Below are 25223 nucleotides of genomic sequence, written 5' to 3' on the forward strand. Positions count from 1 at the left end.
CTTTGCTTACAAATCATAATTTGGCCAACATCACCGAAATGTGTGCACTGACATCGTCATAAAAACAAAAGCTGTATAAGGAAGCTACTCCATGTTCATACTTTTCAAATCTATTATACTTTTTCAGATACACGTATTTTATCATACACTTTATATGCTTTTAAAGTGTGTATTAATGTTTCAATTTCAATTCAAATTTCCAAACAGTCACTAAATTGGCAACACTGCATGTAACTAATACACAAAACTGGGGGCGGGGTTGGGGAAATTCAGGGGGGTGTAGGGAAATCCCTGATCCTGCTCTCTGCCCCCGCCATCCTCTTGGATCCCCACCAGCTTCTCCCCACCCTCTTCTTCCTCTGCCCACCCACCCTGGCTCACCCAGCTCCCTCGCTGGGATTGCAAACCCCATTCCTAGGGTCTCCTGGCCTTTTGCCCCAGCCCAGCTCCCCACAGTCCACCCCCAAGTCTCCCCTTCCACCTGTCTGCACCCACAGGCCTCCTACCTTTTACCTTGGTCTCTGCTCTCCCCTCACCAGCCTACCCCCAAATGGATCTTCCCAACCCTGCTTCAGCTCCCCCTTGCCTCCTCATGCCCCTCCCCACAGTCACCCTTCAGGCCCTGCTCGCTGGTCCCCACAACAAACCAGTCCTGGGACCAGACTCCCATCTCATGGTCCTCCCCTTCCAGGGTGCTAAAAGAAATTAACTGCACTTGCAGCACATTTCCCACGCAGCGTAGCACACTGAAAGGCAGGTTCTATACACCTGCTTTTCAGCTGTTAGTGTTGCAGAGGCAGTGAAAAGCTGGGGTTTGTGTGGCATGCTTTGCCCTGCACTGAAATTATGGTGCAGTTGTAACAGATGCATGATCTTCCCGGCTGCGTGAGCTTCATCCAAACATTGTGTTTATCAAGCGTGTCCTTCTTTGCAGCTTTGTTTATCAAAATCAATGATGCGGCTTCCTCAAAATACTGATTTTAGGCTCTCACAAGCATACAATTGGTTTTCTTGCAGCACTCAGCATCAGACATGGTACTATGTAATATATATGGAGATAGACCTATCTCACAGAGTTGGAAGGGACTCTGAAAGGTCATTGACTCTAGCTCCCTGCCTTCACTAGCAGGACCAAGTACTGATTTTGCCCCAGATCCCTAAGTGGTTCCCTCAAGGATTGAACTCACAACCCTGGGTTTAGCAGGCTAATGCTCAAATCACTGAGCTATCCTCCTCCCTCTGAATAGTGGGCTGCTATTAATGTCAGCAAAGCACCACTGAAGATTCTGCAGCTTTCTGACGCAAGGTGGCTTTCCATTAGTCCCTTAGTTCAGATAGCCCAAGACAAAGAAAGAAATACAATGCTGAACTTCTTTATCTTACTGTCACAGACTCACAGATCGGGCCCACTTGTGGCCCCGTGCGGTCTGTGCGGGGTGCCCCTTTCAGTGCGACAGCCCTTCTTGGGGGTCCACTCTCTCTCGGGGTCAGGCCCCTCCACCTCCTGGAGCCACACCTCTCTGAGCCTGAGCACAGCTGTCTCTGCTGCCGGGCCGCCCAGAGGATTCAGGGGGCCTGGGGCAAAGCAATTTCGGGGGCCCCTTCCATAAAGAAATGTTGCAATACTCTGCTATCATGTATTTGGAAATGTAAACAATAACCAGTGAAATACATTCAAAAATTAATTTTTAATAATTTGAAAATACACCTCTACCCTGATATAACGCCGTCCTCGGGAGCCAAAAAGTCTTACCGCATTATAGGTGAAACTGCGTTATATTGAAATTACTTTGATCCACCGGAGTGCACATCCCCCCGCCCCCCCCAGAGCACTGCTTTACCGTGTTATATTTGAATTCGTGTTATATTGGGTCGCGTTATATCGGGGCAGAGGTGTACATGAAATACATGATTTAAAAACATTAAATGCTTTAATGGTATGTATACATTTGCAATTACATAATGGGTTGTCGTTGGGTGATGGTGATGGTTGGTGCCAATGGGCTGTTGCTGCCTGGGGCTGGGTGGGGAGCTGGGCTCTGGGTCAGGGGGTACCCGGCTCAGAGGGGCTGTGCTCAGAGCTGGGGGTCAGGACTGTGAGGGGATGGGGTCAGGGGATACCTGGCTCAGAGGGGCTGTGCTCAGAGCTGGGGGTCAGGGCTGTGGGGAGATGGGGTCGGGGGTTGCCTGGCTCAGAGGGGCTGGGCTCAGAGTTGGGAGTCAGGGGTGTGGGGAAGGGACAGGAGGTGCCCAGCTCAGAGGGGCTGGGCTCGGAGCTGGGTGTCAGGGGGGTGTCTGGCTCAGAGGGGCTGGGCTCAGAGTTGGGGGCCAGGGGGGTGTCTGGATCAGATCGGCTGGGCTCAGAGCTGGGGTCAGGGGGGTGTCCGTCTCAGAGGGGCTAGGCTCAGAGTTGGGGGCCAGGGGGATGTCTGTCTCAGAGAGGCTGGGCTCAGAGCTGGGGGTCAGGCGGGTGTCCGTCTCAGAGGGGCTAGGCTCAGAGTTGGGGCCAGGGGGTTGTCCAGCTCAGAGGGGCTGGGCTTAGAGCTGGGGGTCAAGGGGGTGTCCATCTCAGAGGGGCTGGGCTCAGAGCTGGGGGCCAGGGGGGTGTCCGGCTCAGAGGAGCTGGGCTCAGAGCTGGGGGCCAGGGGGGTGTCCATCTCAGAGGGGCTGGGCTCAGAGCAGGGGGTCAAGGGGGTGTCCATCTCAGAGGGGCTGGGCTCAGAGCTGGGGCCAGGGGGGTGTCCGGCTCAGAGGGGCTGGGCTCAGACCTGGGGGCCAGGGGGGTGTCCATCTCAGAGGGACTGGGCTCAGAGTTGGGAGCCAGGGGGGTGTCCAGCTCAGAGGGGCTGGGCTCAGAGTTGGGGGCCAGGGGGGTGTCCAGCGCAGAGGGGCTGGGCTCAGAGCTGGGGGTCAAGGGGGTGTCCATCTCAGAGGGGCTTACCATGTTGCTTACTCCTGCCTCTCCAGGAGCCTCAGCGCGCCATGTCCAGGAGCTGCCCTGGCCTGTGGACAGCGCTGCTGTGGCCTGTCTCTGGCGGGATGAGAGCTCGCAGCCCCGCCCCCTTACCATGTGGCTCTGAGTGGGAGGTGCTCAGGCTCCGCCCCCTTACCATGTGGCTCTGAGCGGGAGGTGCTCAGGCTCCGCCCCTTACCATGTGGCTCTGAGCGGGAGGTGCTCAGGCTCCACCCCCTTACCATGTGGCTCTGAGCATGAGGTGCTCAGGCTCCGCCCCCTTACCGTGCGGCTCTGAGCGGGAGGTGCTCAGGCTCCGCCTCTTACCATGTAGCTCTGAGCGGGAGGTGCTCAGGCTCCGCCCCCTTACCATGCGGCTCTGAGCGGGAGGAGCTCAGGCTCCGCCCCTTACCATGTGGCTCTGAGTGGGAGGTGCTCAGGCTCCGCCCCCTTACCGTGCGGCTCTGAGCGGGAGGAGCTCAGGCCCCGCCCGAGCCACGCTGCTTTAGCTCTGTCCAGGGCCACTTCTGGACGCGACGTGCTGAGGCTCCAGGAGAGGGGGGAGGCGAAGGTGGGGGGGTGCCTCCGACATTCTCGTGGGGGGGAGCCTGGGGCAAATTGCCTCACTTGCCCCCTTCTCTGGGCATCCCTACTCTGCCGTGGGCCCCCTTAGAGAATCCACTCGCTGTGGACCCCCCGGGCCTCCACCCCCGAAGGGGTTGATGCAGCCCTATTCTCTAGACTGGAGACTTTCAGCCAGCATAAAACAGGAGGGTTTATTGAGGGTTGAACACAGTGCAGGAAACTTTCAGGGCCTCAAGCCTGGCCTCCCTCAGCACAGCACATCTCTGTGCCCCTGCATCCTGGTGGGCTCTGCCTGCTCCCCCTCTCCAGCCCCGAGCCCCCCTGTTTCCCAGCTGGGCATCCAATATCCCTGGCCCCAAGCCCCGCCTCTGTCCATTGTCTTCTCTCCAGGGAAACAGGGTCGTAAACAGGGTGGCCTGGGCCTTCTCTCCTCTCAGCCCTCCTCTGGCCCCCACTGGCTGGAACCGGCTGGTCAGGTCATGGGGTCCTCTCTTCGCAGCCCATTGTCCTTCCACTGGCCAGAACTGGCTGTGACTCCTGAGCTGGGTCTCCGGGTCACCAGTTGCTGGGGTCTCCATCCTCCAGGCCATCAGCTGGGGTCCCAAGTTCCCTCTCCGGTCCTCTGTAACAACAAACTCCCTCTCCTCTCACCTCGTTAAACCAGTAACACCCAGGGACACTGAGTCCCCCTCCCTCTGCATGCAAACCATTGGAACACACAGAACCCCCCCCAAGCCCCACCACCACCGCACTTCATCACACTTATGTACAGTGATCCGGTGAACAACGTTTACCTGATTTTCCTACGTCCAACCCTTCAGGAAGCCTGGAGGATAAACCAAATGTTTCAGCTGGAAAGTGCTAATACAGGAAAGCTGCTGCAGGAATTGATGACGTTCTCCCACAGCCTGCTGGTGATAGCTGTGGAACCGTAACTGGGTGTTTTGGAGAACGGGACTCCTTCGATAAACTACCACATCACCTGGGAGTCAAATTATTTACCGCTTTGTGCAGTCGCTTTGCAGCTGGAACTTTCAAAACACTCACTAGCTGTTCCCGTTGTCCAAGACATCAGAAGTAGGTGCCAAGATTTCATGTTGGAGTCTGTGAAACAGATGGGACAGAGATTTCCCCCAACTGTCCAGGTGAGTGAGTCAGTGGCAGTAAGTCCTTCTACAGCCCTGCACACCTAGACTGGCAAAAATGAGCAGACACCTCGGACAGTTGGAGCATCATACTTGGGACAACCAAGTAGAGCAGTTTGGGGCTGAAGTTCTCGAACACACGGCTGCCGCTGGGGACAAAGACGTTAGTGAACTTGATGTGTTTGCTCTTTCATTTCTTTCGTTGCCTTTTAGCAACGCTGCAGCTGAAAGATTATTTTCTCAGATAACGATAAAAACCAAACTGTGAAACAAGATGCAAGAGGAACGGTTAGAAAACAGGGCCAGGGCGTATCTGTAATGGCACCAAATCTGTTGTGACTAGTTTGGACAAAGAATTGCTTGCACCGGTCACTGCTGAGATGTCTGACCAGCCACAGAAGCATTCGACTTCCAATGAAGACCGCGTTGAATTAATTCAACACAAAGTATGGACATTGACTCCCATCGCTGAATGCAATTAGAAATACATAGATACCAATGTGATTGTTTAGTGTTTTTATTACTGCTTTTAAAACCATCAGTTCTGCACTAGGGAAGCTTTCATTGGTTATGTGATGTATAGACCAATGTGTTAATATCAATACTTTGCTTCAATAAATTGGTGTGACTACTTTTGGGCTAGTTTTTAAGTGACTTTGGGCTATTAATACAGTACAAATCTGGCAACCCGCCCCTGGCTGGGCAATTGTGGGGCTGGGGAAGGGCAGACGTGGGGCTGGGAGTGCAGAATTCACTGGAATTTGGGGAGCTGGGGGGAGAGCTGGACCCTGAGCACCCCCTGCAGGACCGGAGTCACCTCGCTCCGATTGGGAGAGAGATGTGACTGCAGCTGCCTGCAGGTTGGAGTGGGGGATGGGGTATAAATAGACTTCACCCACTTTCAATTTCCTTTCTGTAAGTGGCTTCATGCTGGGGACACGTGTGATCGCAGCCCGGCTAAGGAGGTACAGTCAGATTCCTTCCTTCCTTGCTTCTGCTCTGCCCCCGCTGCCCTGGGCTGTAACCGCTCCCCTGGACCCCTGCTCCCTCCCCGGGGTGAAGTCCAGAGCCGGGGCTTTCCTGGGCTCCCAGGGCTGGGGTCACAGCGCCCAGGTCGGAGAGGGGCCCAGTGCTGGGCACTAGGGGCTGAGCTGTGGCTCTAAGCAGTGCTGGGCAGGACCGGTTCCAGGCACCAGCTCAGCAAGCAGGTGCTTGGCGGCCAAAGGGAAGGGATGGCACATTGGGCTTTTCAGCGGCGGGTCCCACGGTCCCTCTCAGAGGGAAGGACCTGCCGCAGAATTGCTACCGAAGAAGAAAGCGGTGCAGTGGATCTGCCGCCAAAGTGCCGCCAATTGCGGTTGTGGCTTTTTTCCCCCCACCCCCATCACTCCCTTGGCGCGGCGAAAACCCTGGAGCTGGCCCTGAATGGCAGTGTCGTAATTAGCACCCGTTGGACAGCGGGCAATTCTCCAGCGCGCTCCTTACCCATGTCAGTTAATGATTTGGGGAAGGTCAGGCTCATTTTAAATGAGCACAAGTAGCAGAAAGCGCTCAGAAGCAGCAGCCCAGCTCCTAGTAAGACTGAAATATGGAACGTGCCCAGGAAAGCCATGGGCTATCTCAGGAGATAACTGTCCCCTTTGGAGGGCTCTCAGCCTCCAATCGCAGCTGCACAAGCCCGTAGCCTTCCTTCAAGAGACCCAGATGTGACACTGGGGCAGCAAAACGTGTGGTGATTTAAGCCTCTTGAAATGTCCCTCTCTATTCTGTATTTCCTGCCGCACACATTACAGGCGACACGAGTTCCTCAGGCGCTCTAGCGGCCCACGGGGCTTTTCAGCTCCTCTGTCTCAATGAGAAATTCAGGCAGATACACCTCGCTCAAGCAGATTCAGATGCAGTCGTTGCCCAGTGCAGCATCAGTACCACACCCAGTAAAAAACAAAACAAAAACAAACAAAAAAACCAGAACAACAACAACGTTGCAAAGTGCAAACGTGCAAAAACCAAAGAAAAAGGATGGGGGCGGCCAAATTTTTTTTCCTTGGGACAGCAAAAAACCTAGAGCCAGCCCTGGTGCTGGGGGGAGGGGGTGTGTTCAAGCCCCTCTGAGAAGCAGGCAGGGGAGGTATGAATTTTCATCAGTAAATGTCCGATTTCACCATCCCAGTGTGAACTGGGGACAAAATATTTCCAATTCCAGTGATAACAATCTATGTTTGCAGAGGAGCCAAGTAAGGAAAATGCTGCTTGAGAACTTGCTGCTGGAGATAAAACACATCGCGGGTGTTAGCGGAGCTAGAGCAAGGGGGTGTTTGTTCCAATCGCTTTAACTGTGAATCTCAGCGTCTGCTGTCATGACATCATTCTTGTCGGGCCCCCTCCCCTCAATTTCACACAGCTGTGAGCATCTCCCTGGATACAAATCTAACAAACTGCTTAAAAATACACCTCTATTACTTGTCGAAATTATAAAAACAATCCTGCAAAGCCTAGTGAAAAGTAAAACACCAGTCTCTGTGTGTGTGTGTGCGTGCGCGCGTAATGCTACATCCACACCAGTGTGCATTTCCCTAGACAGTTTCTTTTTATTGTAGCACCTTCCTCTTCTATTCCTCACCAGAACACGATCCTTGCTGCAGCCAGGTCCCCTCTAGCCAGGAAAGGCCACTTCCCTTGTTGAATGAATGAACCAGTGATGGTGCTTCCACCTGTATAAACTTCTTACCCTCTGTTACAGAGCTCACCACCACATGGCCAACTATAGCACAACAGGCGAGTCCTGCCTCAGTTTCCCCTGCTGTTCCCAGGGATGACTGAGTTGCCCACCCTTTCTACCATGGGTCATACTGATGGTCCACTCTGCCCAGAAGAGGGCTGTTGGCTCATTCAAGCCTCTTCTGGACATAATTTACTAATACAATTCCAGGCTTTGGTTGGTCCCTTGAAATAAGGCAATTCACAATCCCCAGACTAAGACAAATGAAAAGGCAGCAGTTCTCCATCCCCGCTCCAGGGACAGTCACACAGGCATTCGACAAGGGTCTTCCCACAGTGTTGCCCTCCCCAGTCACCTGGGAGCCCTACCCCTGTGGAGTGTGGTGTATTGAAAACTGTGTTAAAACTGGGATCTATCACTTTAAATTCTATGAGGTGTTCCTGGCCGTATGGGCAGGCTAGAGGCTCTGCTGGGAAAGGTCTGATCAGAGTCTGCAGAGAGCCAGCCTAGAACAAGGTGGGTGAATTGAGCCCCTGGGCTGGGGGTCAGCCTGTTTTGTCTGTTGAGAAACAGTCAAATGAAAAAGATCCATTCAATTACATCATGTAATGGCAGACAGCTAAAAAGGGACAATTTTAAAGTGCTTATATACAAATGCTAGAAGTCTAAATAATAGGATGGGTGAATTTGAGTGCCTCGTATTAAATGAGGATATTAATGTGATAGGCACCACAGAAACTTGGTGGAATGAGGATAATCAGTGGGACAGTAATACCAGGGTACAAAATATATTGGAGGGACAGAACAGGTCGTGCTGGTGGGAGAGTGTCACTGTATGTGAAAGAAAGTGTAGAGTGAAATAAAGTAAAAATCTTAAATGAACCAAACTGCACCATAAAATCTCTATGGACAGAAATTCCATGCTTGAATGATAAGAATATAGCGGTAGGGATATATTACCGACCACCTGACCAGGATGGAGACAGTGACTGTGAAATGCTCAGGGAGATTAGAGAGGCTATAAAAATAAAAAATTCAGTTATAATGGGGGATTTCAACTATCCCCATAGCGACTGGGTACATGTCACCTCAGGATGGGGTGAAGAGATGAAGTTTCTTGACACCTTAAATGAAGCTTCTTGGAGCAGCTAGTTCTGGATCCCACAAGGGTGGAGGCAATTCTTGATTTAGTCCTAAGTGGAGCACAGGATCTGCTCCAAGAGGTGAATAGAGCTGAACTACTTGGTAATAATGACAATAACATAATAAAATTTAACATCTGGGTGGGGGGAGGACACAAACCACAGCAGCCCACCACGGTAGCATTTCATTTCAGAAAATGGAGCTACTCAGAAATGCAGAAGTTAGTTAGAAATTAAAAGGCAAACTGCACAGAACATCATAATAGAGGCTCACTTTAAATGTGTGCCCCAAATAAAAAAACATAGTAAGAGAACCAAACAAGTGCCACCGTGGCTAGAGAACAAAGTAAAAGAGGGAGTTAGAGGCAAAAAGGCCTTTAAAAAGTGGATGTTAAATCCTATTGAGGAAAATAGAAAGGAGCATAAACTCTGGCAAGTGAAGTGTAAAAATATAATTAGGAAGGCCAAAAAAGAATTTGAAGAACCGCTAGCCAAAGACTCAAAAAGTAATAGCAAAAAAATTTTTTTTGAGTACACCAGAAGCAGGAAGCCTGCTAAACAACCAGTGAAGCCACTGGATGATCAAGATGATAAGAGAGCACTCAAGGATGATAAGGCCATTGCGGAGAAACTCAATGAATTCTTTGCATTGGTCTTCATGGCTGAGGATATGAGGGAAATTCCGAAACTTGAGCTGTTCTTTTTAGGTGAGAAATCTAAGGATGTCCCAGACTGAGGTGTCGTTAGAGGAGGTTTTGGAACAAATTTATAAATTAAACAGCAATAAATCACTAGGACCAGATGGTATCACCCAAGAGTTCTGAAGGAACTCAAATGTGAAATTGCAAAACTACTAACTGCAGTCTGTAACCTATCATTTAAATCAGCTTCTGTACAAGATGACTGGATAATGTGACACCATTTTTTTTTAAAGGCTCCAGAGGCGATCCTGGCAATTACAGGCCGGTAAGCCTGACTTCAGTACTGGACAAATTGGTTGAAACTAACAGAATGATCAGACACATAGATGAACACGATTTATTGCGGAAGAGTCAAAATGGTTTTTCTAAAAGGAAATCATGCCTCACCAATCTACTAGAATTCTTTGAGGGGGGTCAACAAGCATATGGACAAGGGTGATCCAGTGGATATAGTGTACACAGATTTCCAGAAAGCCTTTGACAAGTTCTCTCACCAAAGGCTATTACGCAAAGTAAGCTGTCATGGGATACGAGAGAAGGTCCTCTCATGGACTGGTAACTGGTTAAAAGATAGGAAACGAAGGGTAGGAAAAAATGCTCAGTTTTCAGAATGGAGAGGGGTCAAAAGTGGTGTTCTCCAGAGGTCTGTACTGGATCGGTGCAGTTCAACATAGTAATAAATGATCTGGAAAAAGAGATAAAACAGTGAGGTGGCAAAATTTGCAGATGTTTTAAAACTACTAAGGATAGTTAAATCCAAAGCAGAACTACAAAGAGCTACAAAGGGATCTCACAAAACTAGGTGACTGGGCAACAAAATGGCAGATGAAATTCAAAATGGCAGATAAAATTAAATGTTGATTAATGTAAAGTAATGCACATTGGAAAACATAATCCCAACTGTACATATAAAATGATAGGGTCTAAATTAGCTGTTACTGCTCAAGAAAGAGATTTTGGTGTTGTGGAGAGTTCTCTGAAAATGTCCATTCAATGTGCAACGGCAGCCAAAAAAGCGAACAGAATGGTGGGAATCATAAGGCAGAAAATATCATATTGCCTCTGTAAATCCATAGTACACCCACATTTTCAATACTGTGTGAAGATGTGGTTGCCCATCTCAAAAAAGATATACTAGAATTGGAAAAGGTACAGAGAAAGGCAACACAAATGATCAGGGGTGTGGAACAACTTCTATATGAGGAGATTAAAAAGACTGGGACTTTTCAGCTTGGAAAAGACAACCAAGGAGGGATAGGATAGAGGTCTATAAGATCATGACTGGTGTGGAGAAAGTAAATAAGGAAGTGTTATTTACTCCTTCCCATAACACAAAAACTAGGAGGCATTAAATGAAATTAATAGGTAGCAGATTTAAAACAAACAAAAGGAAGGATTTCTTCCCACAACGCACAGTCAACCTGTGGAACCCATTGCCAGGGGATGTGGTGAAGGCCAAGACTATAATATGGTTCAAAAAGACCTAGATAAGTCCATTAGCGCAGGCTGGGCAGGGATGGTTCCCTGGCCTCTGTTTGCCAGAAGCTGGGAATGGGCGACAGGATGGATTCCTCAGTAATTGGTCTGTTCTGTTCCTTCCCTCTGGGGCACCTGGCATTGGCTGCCGTCGGAAGACAGGATACTGGGCTAGATGGACCCTTTGGTCTGACCCAGTCTGGCCATTCTTATGTTCTCTCTCCTTGGCTTTGGTTCTTGCATGTTAAAGTTCTGGAGTCTAAGAATTAAACTTAGGGATGTTGCAGTCTCCCGGTGAGATCTGACCGGTCTGTGTGTATGCCAGGAATGTAACACTGAGCTCCTGGGGTTTGGCCTGCCCCTGGGCTGAGCTGATTCTTCCCCTTTACCTAGGGGCCCCTGCCTGAGTCTTTCCCCGGCGGGGTTCCCTGCCTCCGGCCAGCCCCATCCCATCAACTCTCATCACTTCATTCTCCGCCTCTGCTCTTCTCCAAGCAGCTCCCAATTCCTGCCCTTTCTCCAGCCTCGTGTGACACCCCCAGGAATGCCCTGTTCCTGCTTCCCATTCCTCGTCCTTCCCAGTTGCTGCCTGGCTCTTGGCAGAGCCCAGGGGCCCGCTCTCAGGCCCCACTGGAGGCAGCTAATGAGTCACAGGGGATCCCTTAGTGGGCCCCCCTGTGACATCCTCCCTCGTGGGAGGAGCTCCCTGTAAAAATCCACAAACCTACCTGTACAGGGGTCCACTCATCACAGCAGTGCTTCCTTGCGGCTGGATCTGGGAACTGGCTTTTGGCCGGCCTCCCCCTTCCGTCGGTTGCTTATGCAGGAGTCTCTCTCTCTCCGTGACTCAGGGTGCTTCCTCTTCATGACTCAGACTGCTTTGCCGGTGCCAGACGGGGAACCCAGGCCCTCCCTCTACACTGCTAGAAGCCCAGAGACCCTGTACCCAGCAGCCAAGGTCAGCACAGTTACATCCCTTGCTGCTGTTTCCCTGGACTACTTCCTACCTACCTAGCAGCCTCTCTTGGGTTTTCTTCCCCATAACGTCCTGTGGCTCCTTATAGACTAACAGATTTATTGGAGCATGAGCTTTCTTGGGTGAATACCCACTTGGTCGTCATGCATCCGACGAAGTGGGTATTCACCCATGAAAGCTCCTGCTCTAATACATCTATTAGTCTATAAGGTGCCACAGGACTCTTTGCTGCTTTTACAGCTCCAGACTAACACGGCTACCCCTCTGATACTTCCCCATAATGTCTCTGGGCTGACTCTTCTTTCAGGGCTAGGATCCCCAGGCTCATTCTTCTGGGTTCCCTCCACACAATCTCTCTGCTCCCAGAGCATGGCTCTGGCAGACTGAGCTTTGAGCTCAGGACTGGGAGGTTAATAGAGAACTGAGTTGTCAGAAGAAGGGTGGCATTGGGGGTGGAGCAAAGAGCAAGACGCATGACTCAAAGGGTTGCCAGCTAATATTGTATCAATAGCCCAAAGTTACTAGCCCAATCTATTTATGGAACCAGGGTGGTTTTTAAAAACACTTTGGTCTATTTAATGACATCCAGGCTGTTTTGGTTGCCAGCGCTTGTCTCTCTCTTGTTTCCAACAGGGAGTAACATAGGACTGAACTAGGAACTGTGCTACAGAGAAAGGAGAGGTAAGTGCAATTGTATGAATTAAGCGGCAAAGCCCAAGGAGATGGTGGAGAGCAAGGCTGGCTCTCCACACCAGCGTTCCAAGCAGCACTTTTCAAGGGGCAACATTCCTCTGAGCTCAAGGATGGAGGACTGGGTGCACAGCAGGCCTGGGTCCCCTCCACTTGCCACTGGGGAAGTGGTCGGACAGTTGGCCACACTGTACCCTGAAAGGGGGCGGAACAGATGACAGCCAGAGGGCCGTGACATGAAGAGGACACCACGGTCCCTGGAGTGATGCGGGTCTGGGAGCAGACGTGATGGTGGGTGAAGCACCATTGGGAGAGGGTGCACTGACCTGCGGAGCTAATCCCCAAGATGTCCAGCAGGAGGCACCAGTGGTGAGTCACTCACACCCCGTCACAGACCCTTTGTCCTTTTCTTTCCGTAGTCCATAGTTCTTGCATTTCCTTCACAAGTGCCCTCATGAGCACTTCAGACAGGGGTGGGCAAACCTTTTGGCCTGAGGGCTGTGCCTCCTAGCCCCTGCCCCCTATCCGCCCCCTCCCACTTCCCATCCCCTGACTACCCCCCTCAGAACCCCCAACCTATCCCACCCCCCTGCTCCTCATCCCCTGACCGCCCCCTCCTGGGACCCCCCACCCCTAACTGCCCCCCGGGATCCCACTCCCTTATTCAACCCTCCCTGTCCCCTGACTGCCCTCCCGACCCCTAGCCACATCCCCGTCCCCTGACAGGCCCCCTGATAGGCCCCCCGGGACTCCCACTCCCAACCTTCCCTGTTCCCCATCCCCTGACCACCAGAACCTCCGCCCCATCCAACCTCTCTCTCGTCCCTGACTGCCCCCCAGGAGCCCCTGTTCCCTTACCCAACCCCCCAGCTCCACGCTGCCTTACCAGCAGCAGGAGCTCACAGCCGCGACACCCGGCCAGAGCCAGCTGCTCTCCCCACGCTGCCCAGCGGGAGCGGCGGGCCAGAGTTCGGCCAGCGCGACGGAGTGGCTGCAGAGCAGGGGCCGGGGACTAGGCTCCCCGGCTGGAAGCTCAGGGGCCAGATGTGGCCCGTGTGCCATAGTCTGCCCACATCTGATTTAAGAATATCTTAATATCTCCCTCCTTTGTTTTTTTAGAGCACGTTTTGCTGCTTTGTCACTTCCAGCCATTTGGAGATGCGGGAATGTTATTTCACTTATGTCATTTCTGCTTTCCAGAGTCCCTGTTTCATTTGTCCTTCTGCCTGACAAGGAATCAGAGCAAATTACAGCTGTAGCCAGCTGCACGTCTCTAATCCAGGTTATGCCAACATTACCCCCAGTAGTGTAGCCGCCAGAGTGGTCACATAAGTCGATCGCCTTTTAGATTTCTGGACACCAAGGCTTAGAACACAGACGACTGTTCCCGCTCTACCCATCCTGTTATCTCTGCATCCATCTCTTCAGACGTCAGCCCCCTTCTGCTACCAACTTCCTTTCTTTATACCACCAGCCTGCTCCAGCCCAGCTGGGCTTCAGGATGAATTAAGACTGGGTCTCCTTCCAGGGGCAGCTAGGTGACATAATTAGCCTCCCAGGCCCACATTAACCACTCCAGGGCCTGTGTGGAGCACTCACCCCGTCACACCCCCTCATTCTCTTCCTGCAAATCCCCCCACAGACCTCCCTTTTGCTGTGATACCTGTGGTTCGGCTGCCAGTACACTGAGCCTGCTGCCAATCACGCTGCCCAATAGTGTCTCCTTACCTGCTATCTCTTGTCTTAGACGTAGGTTGTCAACTCACAGTCAGGACAGTCGTTTTGTTCAGTGGGATCCTAGTCCATGACTTTGGACCCTGAGCACTATCGTAATAAACCTAATAGATAATAATTATTATAAGGAATAATAATATAAGCAGAGTCAGAATGAGCTCTACCCCAACATTTGTTGGTGGTGAGCTGTGGAAAAGGACTTCGGGGCTGATCTTGGTTGCATGGGCATTCCAAAATGGTCACTCTGTCTGCTGTGGGACCCTCAGTCTCTTTGTTTTCAGGGCAGGAGTAATAAAGTTTTGTTATCCTGGTTATGTGAATCAAGGACAGTAGAACTGTACTTGGCATTTTATGATGGAGAGACTTGCCCTCAACTAAGTAGCTCTCTGTAGTCAAGGGACATGGGTTCCAAGAGCTAGTGAATGGGGAGAGGTATTGTGATAGTGTTGGTTGGCCATGAAGGTTCTAAATATCACTTTGATCTTTCTTTTCTCAATTGTATAATAGCGGAGCTAATTTTGACTCTCTATTAGGAGTCTTATTACATCCTGCAGAGCTCAAATCACTGATTATGAGGTGTAAGCATTGGACTTACTTTGGGTGAGTGGTTCTGAGTGCACCAACATTAGGGCCCCCCTGCTAACAGCTGAAATCACTAAAGAGCTGACCTTACTAAGAGCTGAAATCACTGAGAGCTGTGGTAAGTGTGTGTGGGGCCTGGAGACACATTTGTAAGCGGCTAGCAGAGAAGTAAAGCTAGCAGGACGGCTGGTGGGGAAGACTGCAGCAGAATCCCGTGGAGAGGCGTGGCGATTGGCTGTTGACTGGAGCAAGTAAACTGCCCCCATACCTCCCTCCACTTCCACCCCAGCTGGGAGGTAAACTCTGCAAATTAACTTCTGAACTCTGAGGCTGCACTGACCAAGGACAAACTGTGGGTGGGGGTGACTGTTGGGTTGCTGGACTTGAGACCCTGAGGGGAAAAAGACACTGCCAAACTTACTTGGAGGTGGGTCTTTCGCTTATGGTTTCTGTTATGAATCCTGTTTGTGGTGTTTCCCCACATAATGCCACATTGTTTCCCTCCTTTATTAAAAGGATTTTACTACACTCAGACTCCGTGCTTGCGAGAGGGGAAGTATTACCTCCAGAGGTGCCTGGGGGGGGAGGGGTATGTAATTGTCCCAGGTCACTGTCTGGGGGCTCCACCCGGTTTTACATTGTGTTACTGAAACATAACCCCTAGATACTGAACCCGGCCTTGTTGCTGCCAACTCTGTCGGGCAGAAGGGTTACAATAATATACACCCTGCTGTCATGGACACATTTGCTGCTGCTCCACCTCAGGCAACGAGCCCCAGCAGCCTAAATTGTGTCTCTGCAGTTTTTTAGCAAAGCTTCAGTGCTCTGGTCAGATCCCAGCTGGGGTCAATGGGCCGTAGCTTCATTGGAGTCAATGGGGCCAGATCCCGGCTGGGGTCAATGGGCCATAGCTCCATTGGAGTCAATGGGGCCAGGTCCCAGCTGGGGTCAATCGGCCGTAGCTCCATTGGAGTCAATGGGGCCAGATCCCAGCTGGGGTCAATGGGCCGTAGCTCCATTGGAGTCAATGGGGCCAGATCCAGCTGGGGTTAATTGGCCATAGCTCCATTGGGGTCAGTGGGGCCAGATCCCAGCTGGTGACAATTGGCCGTAGCTCCATTGGAGTCAATGGAGCCAGATCCCAGCTGGGGTCAATAGGTCGTAGCTCCATTGGGGTCAATGGGGAGCTTCCAATCTGAAAGTCAGGAAACAGGCTCCATAGCTTTTAATCTGGCCAGACAACAAGGGGACCCCCATGAGGCTTGATCGTACTGCAGGGCTCACCCCAGGCACAGCAGAGCACCACCAGTGAAATCGGGGGGAGATACGGGAGCCCATCTTCCACCCACAGACGTTGGGAGCCCTCAGAACGGTTAGGCCAGCTGGTGTCGGTGCACTGTCTGGTTTCATTCATGCCCAGGTCTAGCCCACGAGTCTGGTGTCTGTCTTGCAGGTGAATGTCGGTTCGCTCCTCTTCCCAGTCCATGCTGCTTCCCTTCTTGATTCTCCACTTTGCCGTGGCGGGTGAGTGATTTCGGGGCCCCAGTAATGGGGGGAAAAGCGGAGTGTTTAAACAGAGAGAGATTATGGAGCTTAGGGAATGGGATGCTCTAGGGGCAGGGACTGTCTCTTGCTCGGTGTCTATGCACCTGGCATGACGGGGCCGTGATCTCAGCTGGGGCAGGGACTCTCGCTCGCTGTGTCTGTGCAGTGCCTGGTAAGATGGGGCCCTGATGTCACTTGGACTCAAGTTGCTCCTGTGACATAAATAATAAATTACATCCATAATGCTACATTGTTAAGTTTGCAAAGTCGCACTCAAGAGGTATGAAATGCCAGTGTTAAGGTCACCCCATGCAGCCGTATCTCTGCCCCTTTGTGCATCTGAATCATGACACAGCCTTTAATGGCAGGATAAAGCACTGCCACTGGCCCCCTGCCTCATTCCATGCACACGGTGACATGCTCACTTAATGGACAGCTATTCAATACTTGGTTTAATCCTCCCTGGGCCAGGTGTGGCCCCAGGCCTGTTCCACTGCAGGTTAGTCAAACCCTGCTCTGGAGACAGGATTGTTTACTTCCTCGTGGGCTTTTCTGTGGCATTTCCTCACTGTAGCATCTCATTCCTTCGTTCACTGCATCTTCCCAACACCTCAGCAAGGTGCGGGGGTGGTGGTGTTATCCGCATTATACAGCTGAGGCCCTGGGAGATCAAGGTGCACCACTTTGGTGGCCCTCATGTGAGATGCCTGGGAGCTGAGTTTGCAGGGTACTTAACATTGTCATTTTGGCCTGAGTGTCTCGCCAAGCTCCAGGGCCTGGCAGGGTCATTCCTGTCGAGGGGAAGTGATAGTGTGAGTGAGCTTTGTTCTCAGTGGACTCTCATTCCTTCCCAGGTAGTGTCCCCCCCACCGCCCTGTTTCCCAGAGCACAGAAGGAACAAACAGCAGGAGGCTGTTCCCTGGCTCTGAAATCCCCACACCTGCCCCTCCAGTGAGCCCTGTGGTCACACAGCTGTCTCTCTGCTTCCTCCCACGGTCCTGCTGGCAACTCCTAGCTTCCTGCCTACCATGCACCCAATCTCCTCACCCCTGTGTTTGCACCCAGGGAAACGTCTCAGCCCACACCACTTCGCTCTGAGCCTCCACGGGCCTTGTGCAGTAACGTCCTTTGCATGTAACTCTCTCTGCATGAAATACTCCTGGAGGAATTCTGCGCCACTGTGCACACGCAGAATTCATGTCTGGCACAGAATATTTTTTTCATCCAGAAAATACATTCTGCTTGAGAAGTGCTGCACTCCCACCTTTCACCCACCAGAAGCCACTGTGGTGCCAGAACAGCCAGTAGCATGAACGCAGATGGCTGCTCTGGTGCCACAGCAGCTTCTGGTGGGCAAAAGGCAGAACTGCAGCACTTCTCAAGCAGAAGATATTTTGTGTGGTGCGGGGAGGGAGAAATTCTGTGCATGTGCAGAATTCTCCCAGGAGTAACCATAACAGGGTTTGATTGCTCCCTCAAGAGAGCCTGAAGTAGGGAGCTTGGGGCAGCTACTGGCTTTGACCAGTGATTATCTTTGGATTAAATACTCCACTGAAAGCAGCTGTCAGCACGTTCCACGTAACAATATGTTCAAAGTACAGGTCCTGTTGACTTCAATTGTCGCTGTGAGCTCTCAGTCCTTCTACAGATCAGGCCCCAGGCTCTCAAGCCAGGCACACAGAAAATCAGGAACATGCAGTTACTGTCCAGCTCTGAAAAGTTTGCTATAAGTGACATGCCCAGCATCACAGGGGAACTCAGTGGCAGAGGAGAGCGACACCAGCCTGCGGAGAGACCCCAGCAGGCTCTGTGATGTGAGCAGCCAAATCCTCCTGCCCAGGGCAGGGGGCAATAACTACATCTGTGGCCCTAGGGAAAAAACAGCATGTGATTAAAGATTATCTAATAAAAGGACAGAGTTAAGGTTACACAGGCAACCTTAATACAGGCATTTCCTAACTTCTGAGTGCTGAACTTTGCATCTGTAACATCTTTGAACGTTGCTGTTTTGTGTGTAATAATAGTCACTGGCGAAAAAAGCTCAAGGACATTTGGAAGGGGTCTAGCGCAGTGACCCCCAACCTTTTTGGCTGGCGGGCGCTAGCCGAAGGACCACTGCGGCAGTGGAGCGCCCACCAAAATGCTGCCGAATTTCGGCAGCGATGCCTCTTGATGACGCCACTTGCCGTCGACAAGTGATGTCACCGAGAGGCGTCACTCCCGAATTTCGGCGGCGATGCCTCTCGATGACATCACTTGTCGACGGCAAGCGGTGTCATCAAGAGGCATCCCCGCCAAAATGCTGGCGGGTGCTCTCTTGGGGGCCAGGACGTGGGCGCATTAAGATGCCCCCGCGGGCACCCATGGCTCCCGCAGGTACCGTGTTGGGGACCACTGGTCTAGTGCTTCAACTTCACAGCATCTCACCAGCTACTCACAGATTGGAAATTCCTCCTCTCAGCAAGTAATAACTGTCCACTGCAGGGTCTTATGCCTTTCTCTGAAGCATGGGGATGGGATGCCAGTCTATATGGCCCGTGGGTCTTCACCAATCCAGCCTTCTCATCATGCAGTGCCCCCTGCTGGAAGAGGCTAGGATTGGAGTAGCTTGTATTCGTCATACACACACATAAGGAACCCACTGAGTCCTGTGCCTTTTGCTCTGCACAGCAACCTTGGCGCCAGACGTTGTAGCTCAGTTTGAGGGGGACATCACTCTGAACTGCCTCTTCCCATCCCAGCCCGGGATGAACCTCCAGCGTCTGACCCTCACCTGGCAGAAGGAGCAGGCAGGGGCAGAGGCCCTGGTGCTTCATAGTTACTATTACGGGAAGGAGCAGCTGGAGAGACAAGACCAGATTTATAGGAACCGGACCCAGCTGGATCCAGAGGGGCTGGCCCGGGGGAATGCGTCCCTGACACTGAGGGGCGTCCGCATCCAGGACGAGGGCATCTATCTCTGCCACATCACCTCGGAGCAGGGCAAGATTTCAGTGAGGAGGCAGGTTGCAGTGATGGGTAAGCAGGCACCTCCTGGAGAGCGTGAGGCGCCAACCTGGCCCCATTGAAATCAGTGGCCAAACTGCCTGTGACTTCTCTGGGCCCTGGCAGCCAGCACCGCAGACCTTCCATTGCTTTGTGTCCCAGCCCCGTATTCGGAAGTCCGACTGGAGGTTAGCGTGAGCAGCCAGGTGACCCTGACCTGCCGTGCGGAGGGCGGGTACCCCGAGGCCTCCGTGCTGTGGCTGGACGGAGCCAGGAACAATGTGACGGCGGAGAGCGACACCAGCCTGCAGAGAGACCTCAGCGGGCTCTGTGATGTGAGCAGCCGAATCCTCCTGGCCAGGACAGGGTATGGCAACTACACCTGCATCCTGGAGAGCCCCAGGCAGCCCCGCGTCGTCCGACACCTGAGCGTCTCCTGCAGCTCAGGTACCCGGGCTGGAGAGGGTCCCAGCGCACGCGCCAGCAGCCGACTTAGTGGCTCGCTCAGACCTGCTGACCACCCGTCCTGTGCTTGTCGTGTTTGGCTTTTCAGCCCCTCCTCCAGGGGAAACACACCCCCACCCTCCGTGCTCTATGGTGTCATGGAAAAAGTCACCCACGTATCGATTTTGGTTCAGAGACTCAAGCCTGAGGCCCGCTGCCCCTTTATTGAACACACACCAATGCGTTGGGGGTAGCAGCCATTAGGAACTGCCCCCCTGAAGCAGAATATACCAGAAGCTTTTAAAGTTTAAAACCACAAACAAATTACACATCGTTAAGTAACGATTGACCATATTAGGAATTAAATTGCACACCCCTGAGTAGCAGTAACCTTATTAGGAAAAAGGGAGTCAAGGTCTTTTGGCACTTTTCATTATTCTTTTGCAACTTTGCCGTGGATGGGTGCGATTTGAGTTAAGGGCTTTTTGATGGTTTCCAACCCTGTTACAGTTTTGCCTTTTATGAGGTGCTAATTACACAATTGCCCCTTACAGGGCACAGTTACTCAGTGGGGATGGTCATACAAATGGGGTAGGGGGAGGCATGGTTACTCGTTTTAGATGATTGCTTTACACAAGTAGTTACTACATTTCAAAAGCAGTAGGCACATATTGCAAATTATTCTTGTTGCTGGGGCTTTTTTACCCTCCTCCTCTTTAGCCCCCGTTCCCTCCCTGTGTCTCAACCTTTGGCCGCCACTGTCAGGGAGCACAACACTTAGCTTGGTTCAGGCTTGTGGCCTGTTAGCCGCAGGGCGGGCCGAGGCCAAGCAGAAAAGCTTAGACTAATAGGGCTAGCTTAATTTTTCCCCCCAGTGATGAAATCCCCATCTGATTGGTCGCCTTCCTCACTCCTCCCTCCCCTTGGGGGGAAGGGCAGCCAATTGGAGCTGCCTGATCCCTCCACATATTCTTAGGCCAGAAGGGATCCTGTGAGCACCTAGTGCAAAGTCTGCAGTCCCCCAGCCATGGGCAGGAGTGGAGCCAGGGTTTCTGGCGCCCTAGGCAGAATTCGGGGGGCGGCATTTTGTGTGCTCCCCACGGGGCGCATGGGAGCTTCCAGTTCCACTCCCATCACACCCCCGAAGAAGGACCCTCCGCCGAGATGCTGCAGGCGACCGTGGCAGTCATTGAGCTGCTCAATTGCCTGCCGCTGTTTTCCGCAGCACGTCGGCAGAAGGTCCTTGTTGGGCGGTGCGACGGGAGCAGAACCTGAAGCTCCCGTGCGCCCTGTGGGGAGCGCACAAAATGCCGCCCCCCAAATCCTGGCATCCTAGGCGACCACTTAGGGTCGCCTAATGGAAGTGCCGGCCCTGGCCATGGGACTGCCCTGAATTAATTCCTGTTTGAACCAGGGCAGCAGGCAGAGGTGGGGATCAGTGGGTGGGCCCAAGGCAGAGGTGGGGGGGAGCACAAGCCACAGATCTCCCAGCTCATCCCCATGTTCTCTTTCTACAGATAACTGTACTAACAACCTGTGCCTGCCTATCACCCTGCCCCTGATGGTGCTGCTGGGTATTCTGGGAATTCCCTGGTGCTTACTGAGGCGCCGGTTCTCGTGGTGTTTGGCTGCAAGCGAACTGTGACACACGTAACATGAGCTGCTTCTCTGTGTCTCTATCCCACCTTTGTCTGGGTGTACGTCCTTGGAGGCAGGGCCTGTCTCTCGTAACAGGACGCTCGTGCGAGGCTGTAGAGAAACAACAGTTCCTAATAGAGACCGAGGCTCTGGTTCAGTGTGTGTTAAGTGTCATCTACTGATGGTCCCTATAATAATCTACTACAAATGCAACATGACTCCCTTATTTTCTTTCATAGAGTGAAGTGCTAATTAGACTGACTGCTTTAGCTCCATACACAGGAAAACAGCCTTCTACCATTGCCAGCTAGTGGAGTGACTCCTTTAGCTCCACCTAGAATAGAAGTGTGCTAGCTCGACGGCGATAAGCCCCTCTGAAGTCCTGGGTGCCTTTGTCTCTTTGAAAGATGCATTTTCTTTCTGTTCAGATAAATCCAGAGCTGCCAAAATCCACCTACCGTGAGCGCTCAGGTTTTGCTCTGCGTGTTGGGCAGCCGTATGACTTGATTAGCCTGTACATGTCCCAGCGGCCACAGTCCTTTGGCAAGTGTCCTGTTCATATCGGACATCTTCCAGGATAGTCATGGCTTCCTAACCCCCAGCAGGGCGGGTACGATGCCTCCCATGTAACAAGGGTCACACGCGCACACACACAAAACTTTTCAGCCAAATCTTTTTTTCCAGTGAAACCCGTGGCTTCAGCAGCTGTCCCAAGTTTTGTGAACTCCAGCTGGTTTTGCTGACTTGTTTGTTTCAGGAAGAAAAATAAAACCATGGAAATGTCCCTGTCTTTTTGGTTCACAACAACTTTCCCTTTCAAATCTTCCTTGTAGAAAACCCAGGTCCAAAACCAGCCCCAAGGAAACACTTTGAGTTTGTCTGAAGGATTTAGACCCAAAATTAATTTTTTTGAACTTTTTGCAGAAAATTTGAAAACCGTTCGGTTCCCCCAAAAACTTGTCAAAATTGCCATTGAACCAAAAAACCCGTTATTGGCCCAGCTCTGCCTCTATATGGGCCACTTAACCCTTAGAGCAGTGGGGAATATTGTACCCGGCCCTGGTAAGCTGCACTGAGGACCGGAAGCCAGCTGGCCCTGTGCTGAGCTCTCGATCTCTCTTAGCAATGGAGCAGGGCTGTCTGTTAGGCAAGAGATTGCATGGGTCCCGTGTGCAGTTGCTCTGCAGCCATTTTATGCCAACTGAGCTGGTACCTGTGTCTGCTCCCCTGGGGAACTGCCCTGATCTGCACCAGACGTGCACCCTTCCCTGGTGTAGGGAGCAAGGGGATATGAGGGGATTTGCATGGCAGGGCAGAGGCGGGAAGGGGAATGACCAGGGTGATTCTGCTCCCCTGCAAAGCCTCATAGGACCTCCTGAAGTAGGGAGGGTAACTTAGAGCAGCCTTTGCGGTTGCTGTAGTCTGCAGCTGTAGTCTGCAGGGATCGTGGCAGTTTTAAGACACTCCCCAGCCCATCCTATGCAAGCCTTTACCCAGAGGCCTGCCTGACCTTGGGACTCCCCTTCCATCTCCTGTGTGGCAGAGTCCTCGTAACCCAACAAGCCTGGGCCCAGGATTCCTGGGGCTCAATTCCCAACCTTGTTGTGGTCACACTGGGCAGGCGCTAGGGTGTCCCCACTCTGGGGTGCTCTCTCTCTGCACTGGATGTTTCCTTGACCCGCTGATCATTTCATACAGTTCAAAGCAAATGCAATTTATTAAATGGCAACAAATTAAAAATTAAGGAAAAAATGGGAAGGTGAAAGGAAAACCTGTCACTCTGCTCCGTGGCATGGCGACATCACAATCAGCATCTCTGAGATGTAAGGAAAGTTCACAGCTTGTTCCTCACATGTCCCAGGCCGCTTCCCAGGCCCTGGCAGTGCTGCAGAGATGCTGCGGGTCAGACACTTGCTCTGGCAGTGGCCACATGCTCTCAGGCTCGGGGTGGCAGGACTCTTCTGCCCAGTCTCAGCCCTTCCCGTCAGGGTTACAATTCCCCTCCACATCCATCCTGCAAGGTCCCTTGGCTGGGGGCATCTCCTTGTGCTGGGCCCTCTACCCAGGGTCCCCCTCGCTCTTCCCAGCTGCTCACCGCAGCCAGCTCTGGACAGCTCCAGCCCCAGCTCCAGCTCCACGGTGCCTCAGTGCTGCTGCTGCTGCTCTGCCTCCAGCCTGGCTTGCTGAGCTGATCCTCTGCCCCTCTGGCTGCTGCTCTCCTTAGCTCTGCCCCTCTTGTCAGGCACCTCAGGCTCACAGGCTGGCCTGGAGTCTTGGCCTCTCCCCATTGGCCCCGGGGACTGTTAGTCTTAGGGTCCTCATTTCTCAAAAGAAAGGGTCCCATTCTTTTGGTGCTGGGAGAGGGCCAATCAATCCCCCGCCCCAAGGGTCAGTGAGGAGCCAGCAGCCCCCTGGCACCTGCAGGATTCTTCAGGTAAAAGCCTCCCAGAATGAACAGGAAACACGGTGACAGAACCCACCCGCCAGCTAACGAGCTCCCTACATCACCCCTTCCCCCAGGGGCTGCTTTGGTGTTCATCCCAGCTGCAGCTCAGAACCAGCCCCAGTCTGATGGGACCTTCATTGGCTCCATTCTTCCCCCTCCCCAGGGAGCGGGGCACTGTGTGGGGCAGTGGGGAGGGGGTAAAGGAACAAGTGGGGGCGGTGTCTTGGGGAAAGATTTGGAGAAGGGGGTAGGGTCTTGGGAGTCCAGTTGTCAGGAATTACCAAGTTGGCAACCCTAATTCAAACTGGCACAGGAGGCCAAGGATAAGTTGGTTTTGTTCTCTTTATCCCCTCCCTATCTGCCTGCAGTGCGGCCCCTGCTTATATGAATCCCACTTTGCCTAGAACATGTTGTGTCTCTGGCTGCTTTCACCAGCTGGCTCCCACCCCACTTCTGGAGAAGACCCTGGAGCAGGCGCCGAATCCAGCTAGTCTTGCTGGAGGTCAGTATGATAGGGAAGAGGGGTGTGCTGTGACCTGGCAATCTGGTCTGCAAGGAGGGTGAACTCCCCTCTGAGAGAAGGGCGGGCTTTGCCTATGTTCCAATTCCAGCTGAGCCTGCTCTCTTCCAGGGACGCACTCAAACACGCACACACACATGGAGAAGTTAGATCAAATTTTAAATATGCAGCTGGAAAGTTGCAACATTATACAGCTCGATTTCTTAGACTGCAGAACCTTAGAGCATAAGAACGGCCGTACTGGGTCAGCCCAATGCCAGGTGTCCCAGAGGGAATGGACAGAACAGGTAACCATCAAGTGATCCATCCCTGTCATCCAGTCCCAGCTTCTGGCAAAGGGAGGCTAGGGACACTCAGATTATGGTGTTGCATCCTTGTCCATCTTAGCTAATAGCCATTGATGAGCTTATCTTCCAGCAACTGATCTAGTTCTCTAGTTCTTTTTTGAACCCAGTTATACATTTGGCCTTCACATCATCACCTGGCAAGGAGTTCCACAGGTTCCACGGTTCCACAAGGATTCCTCCTTGTTTTTGCTGATACAGACTAACACGGATACCACTCTGAAACAGATTGACTATATATTGTTTGAAGAAGTATTTCCTTTAGTTTGTTTTAAACTTGCTGTCTGTTCATTTAATTGGGGAACCCCTGGTTATTGTGTTATGTGAAGGAGTAAATAACACTTCCTTTTTCACTTTCTCCACTAGTCAAGATTTTACAGACCTCTATCATATCCTTCCCTGGTTGTCTTTTTCAAGCTGAAAAGTCCCAGTCTTTTTAATCTCCTCATATAGAAGCTGTTCCATACCCCTAATCATTTTTGTTGCCCTTCTCCATACCTTTTCTGATTCTAATATCACTTTTTTGAGATGGGGGCGATCAGGTCTGCACACATTATTCAAGGTGTGGGCGTACCATGGACTTATATAGTAGCATTAT

General features: G+C 52.0%; 1 protein-coding gene across 2 annotated transcripts; it reads left to right on the top strand.

The window, feature by feature from the left end:
• The first annotated feature begins 5600 nt into the window (after window positions 1-5600).
• LOC115640586 (CD276 antigen-like) lies at window positions 5601-22098 on the top strand. Of its 2 annotated transcripts, XM_030543460.1 has the most exons (6): window positions 5601-5648; window positions 12331-12378; window positions 16157-16227; window positions 18919-19266; window positions 19396-19680; window positions 21195-22098. In XM_030543460.1, the coding sequence occupies exons 3-6, from the start codon at window positions 16161-16163 to the stop codon at window positions 21320-21322; spliced, it is 828 nt and encodes a 275-aa protein (XP_030399320.1). In that variant the 5' UTR covers window positions 5601-5648; window positions 12331-12378; window positions 16157-16160; the 3' UTR covers window positions 21323-22098. The 2 variants fall into 2 exon arrangements, with proteins under 2 accessions (XP_030399320.1, XP_030399321.1); XM_030543461.1 differs by lacking the exons at window positions 5601-5648; window positions 12331-12378 and adding an exon at window positions 15252-15292.
• Window positions 22099-25223: the final 3125 nt, after the last annotated feature.

This window comes from Gopherus evgoodei, unplaced genomic scaffold (genome assembly GCF_007399415.2).
Source record: "Gopherus evgoodei ecotype Sinaloan lineage unplaced genomic scaffold, rGopEvg1_v1.p scaffold_31_arrow_ctg1, whole genome shotgun sequence".
In the NCBI taxonomy this organism is placed as follows: domain Eukaryota; kingdom Metazoa; phylum Chordata; order Testudines; family Testudinidae; genus Gopherus; species Gopherus evgoodei.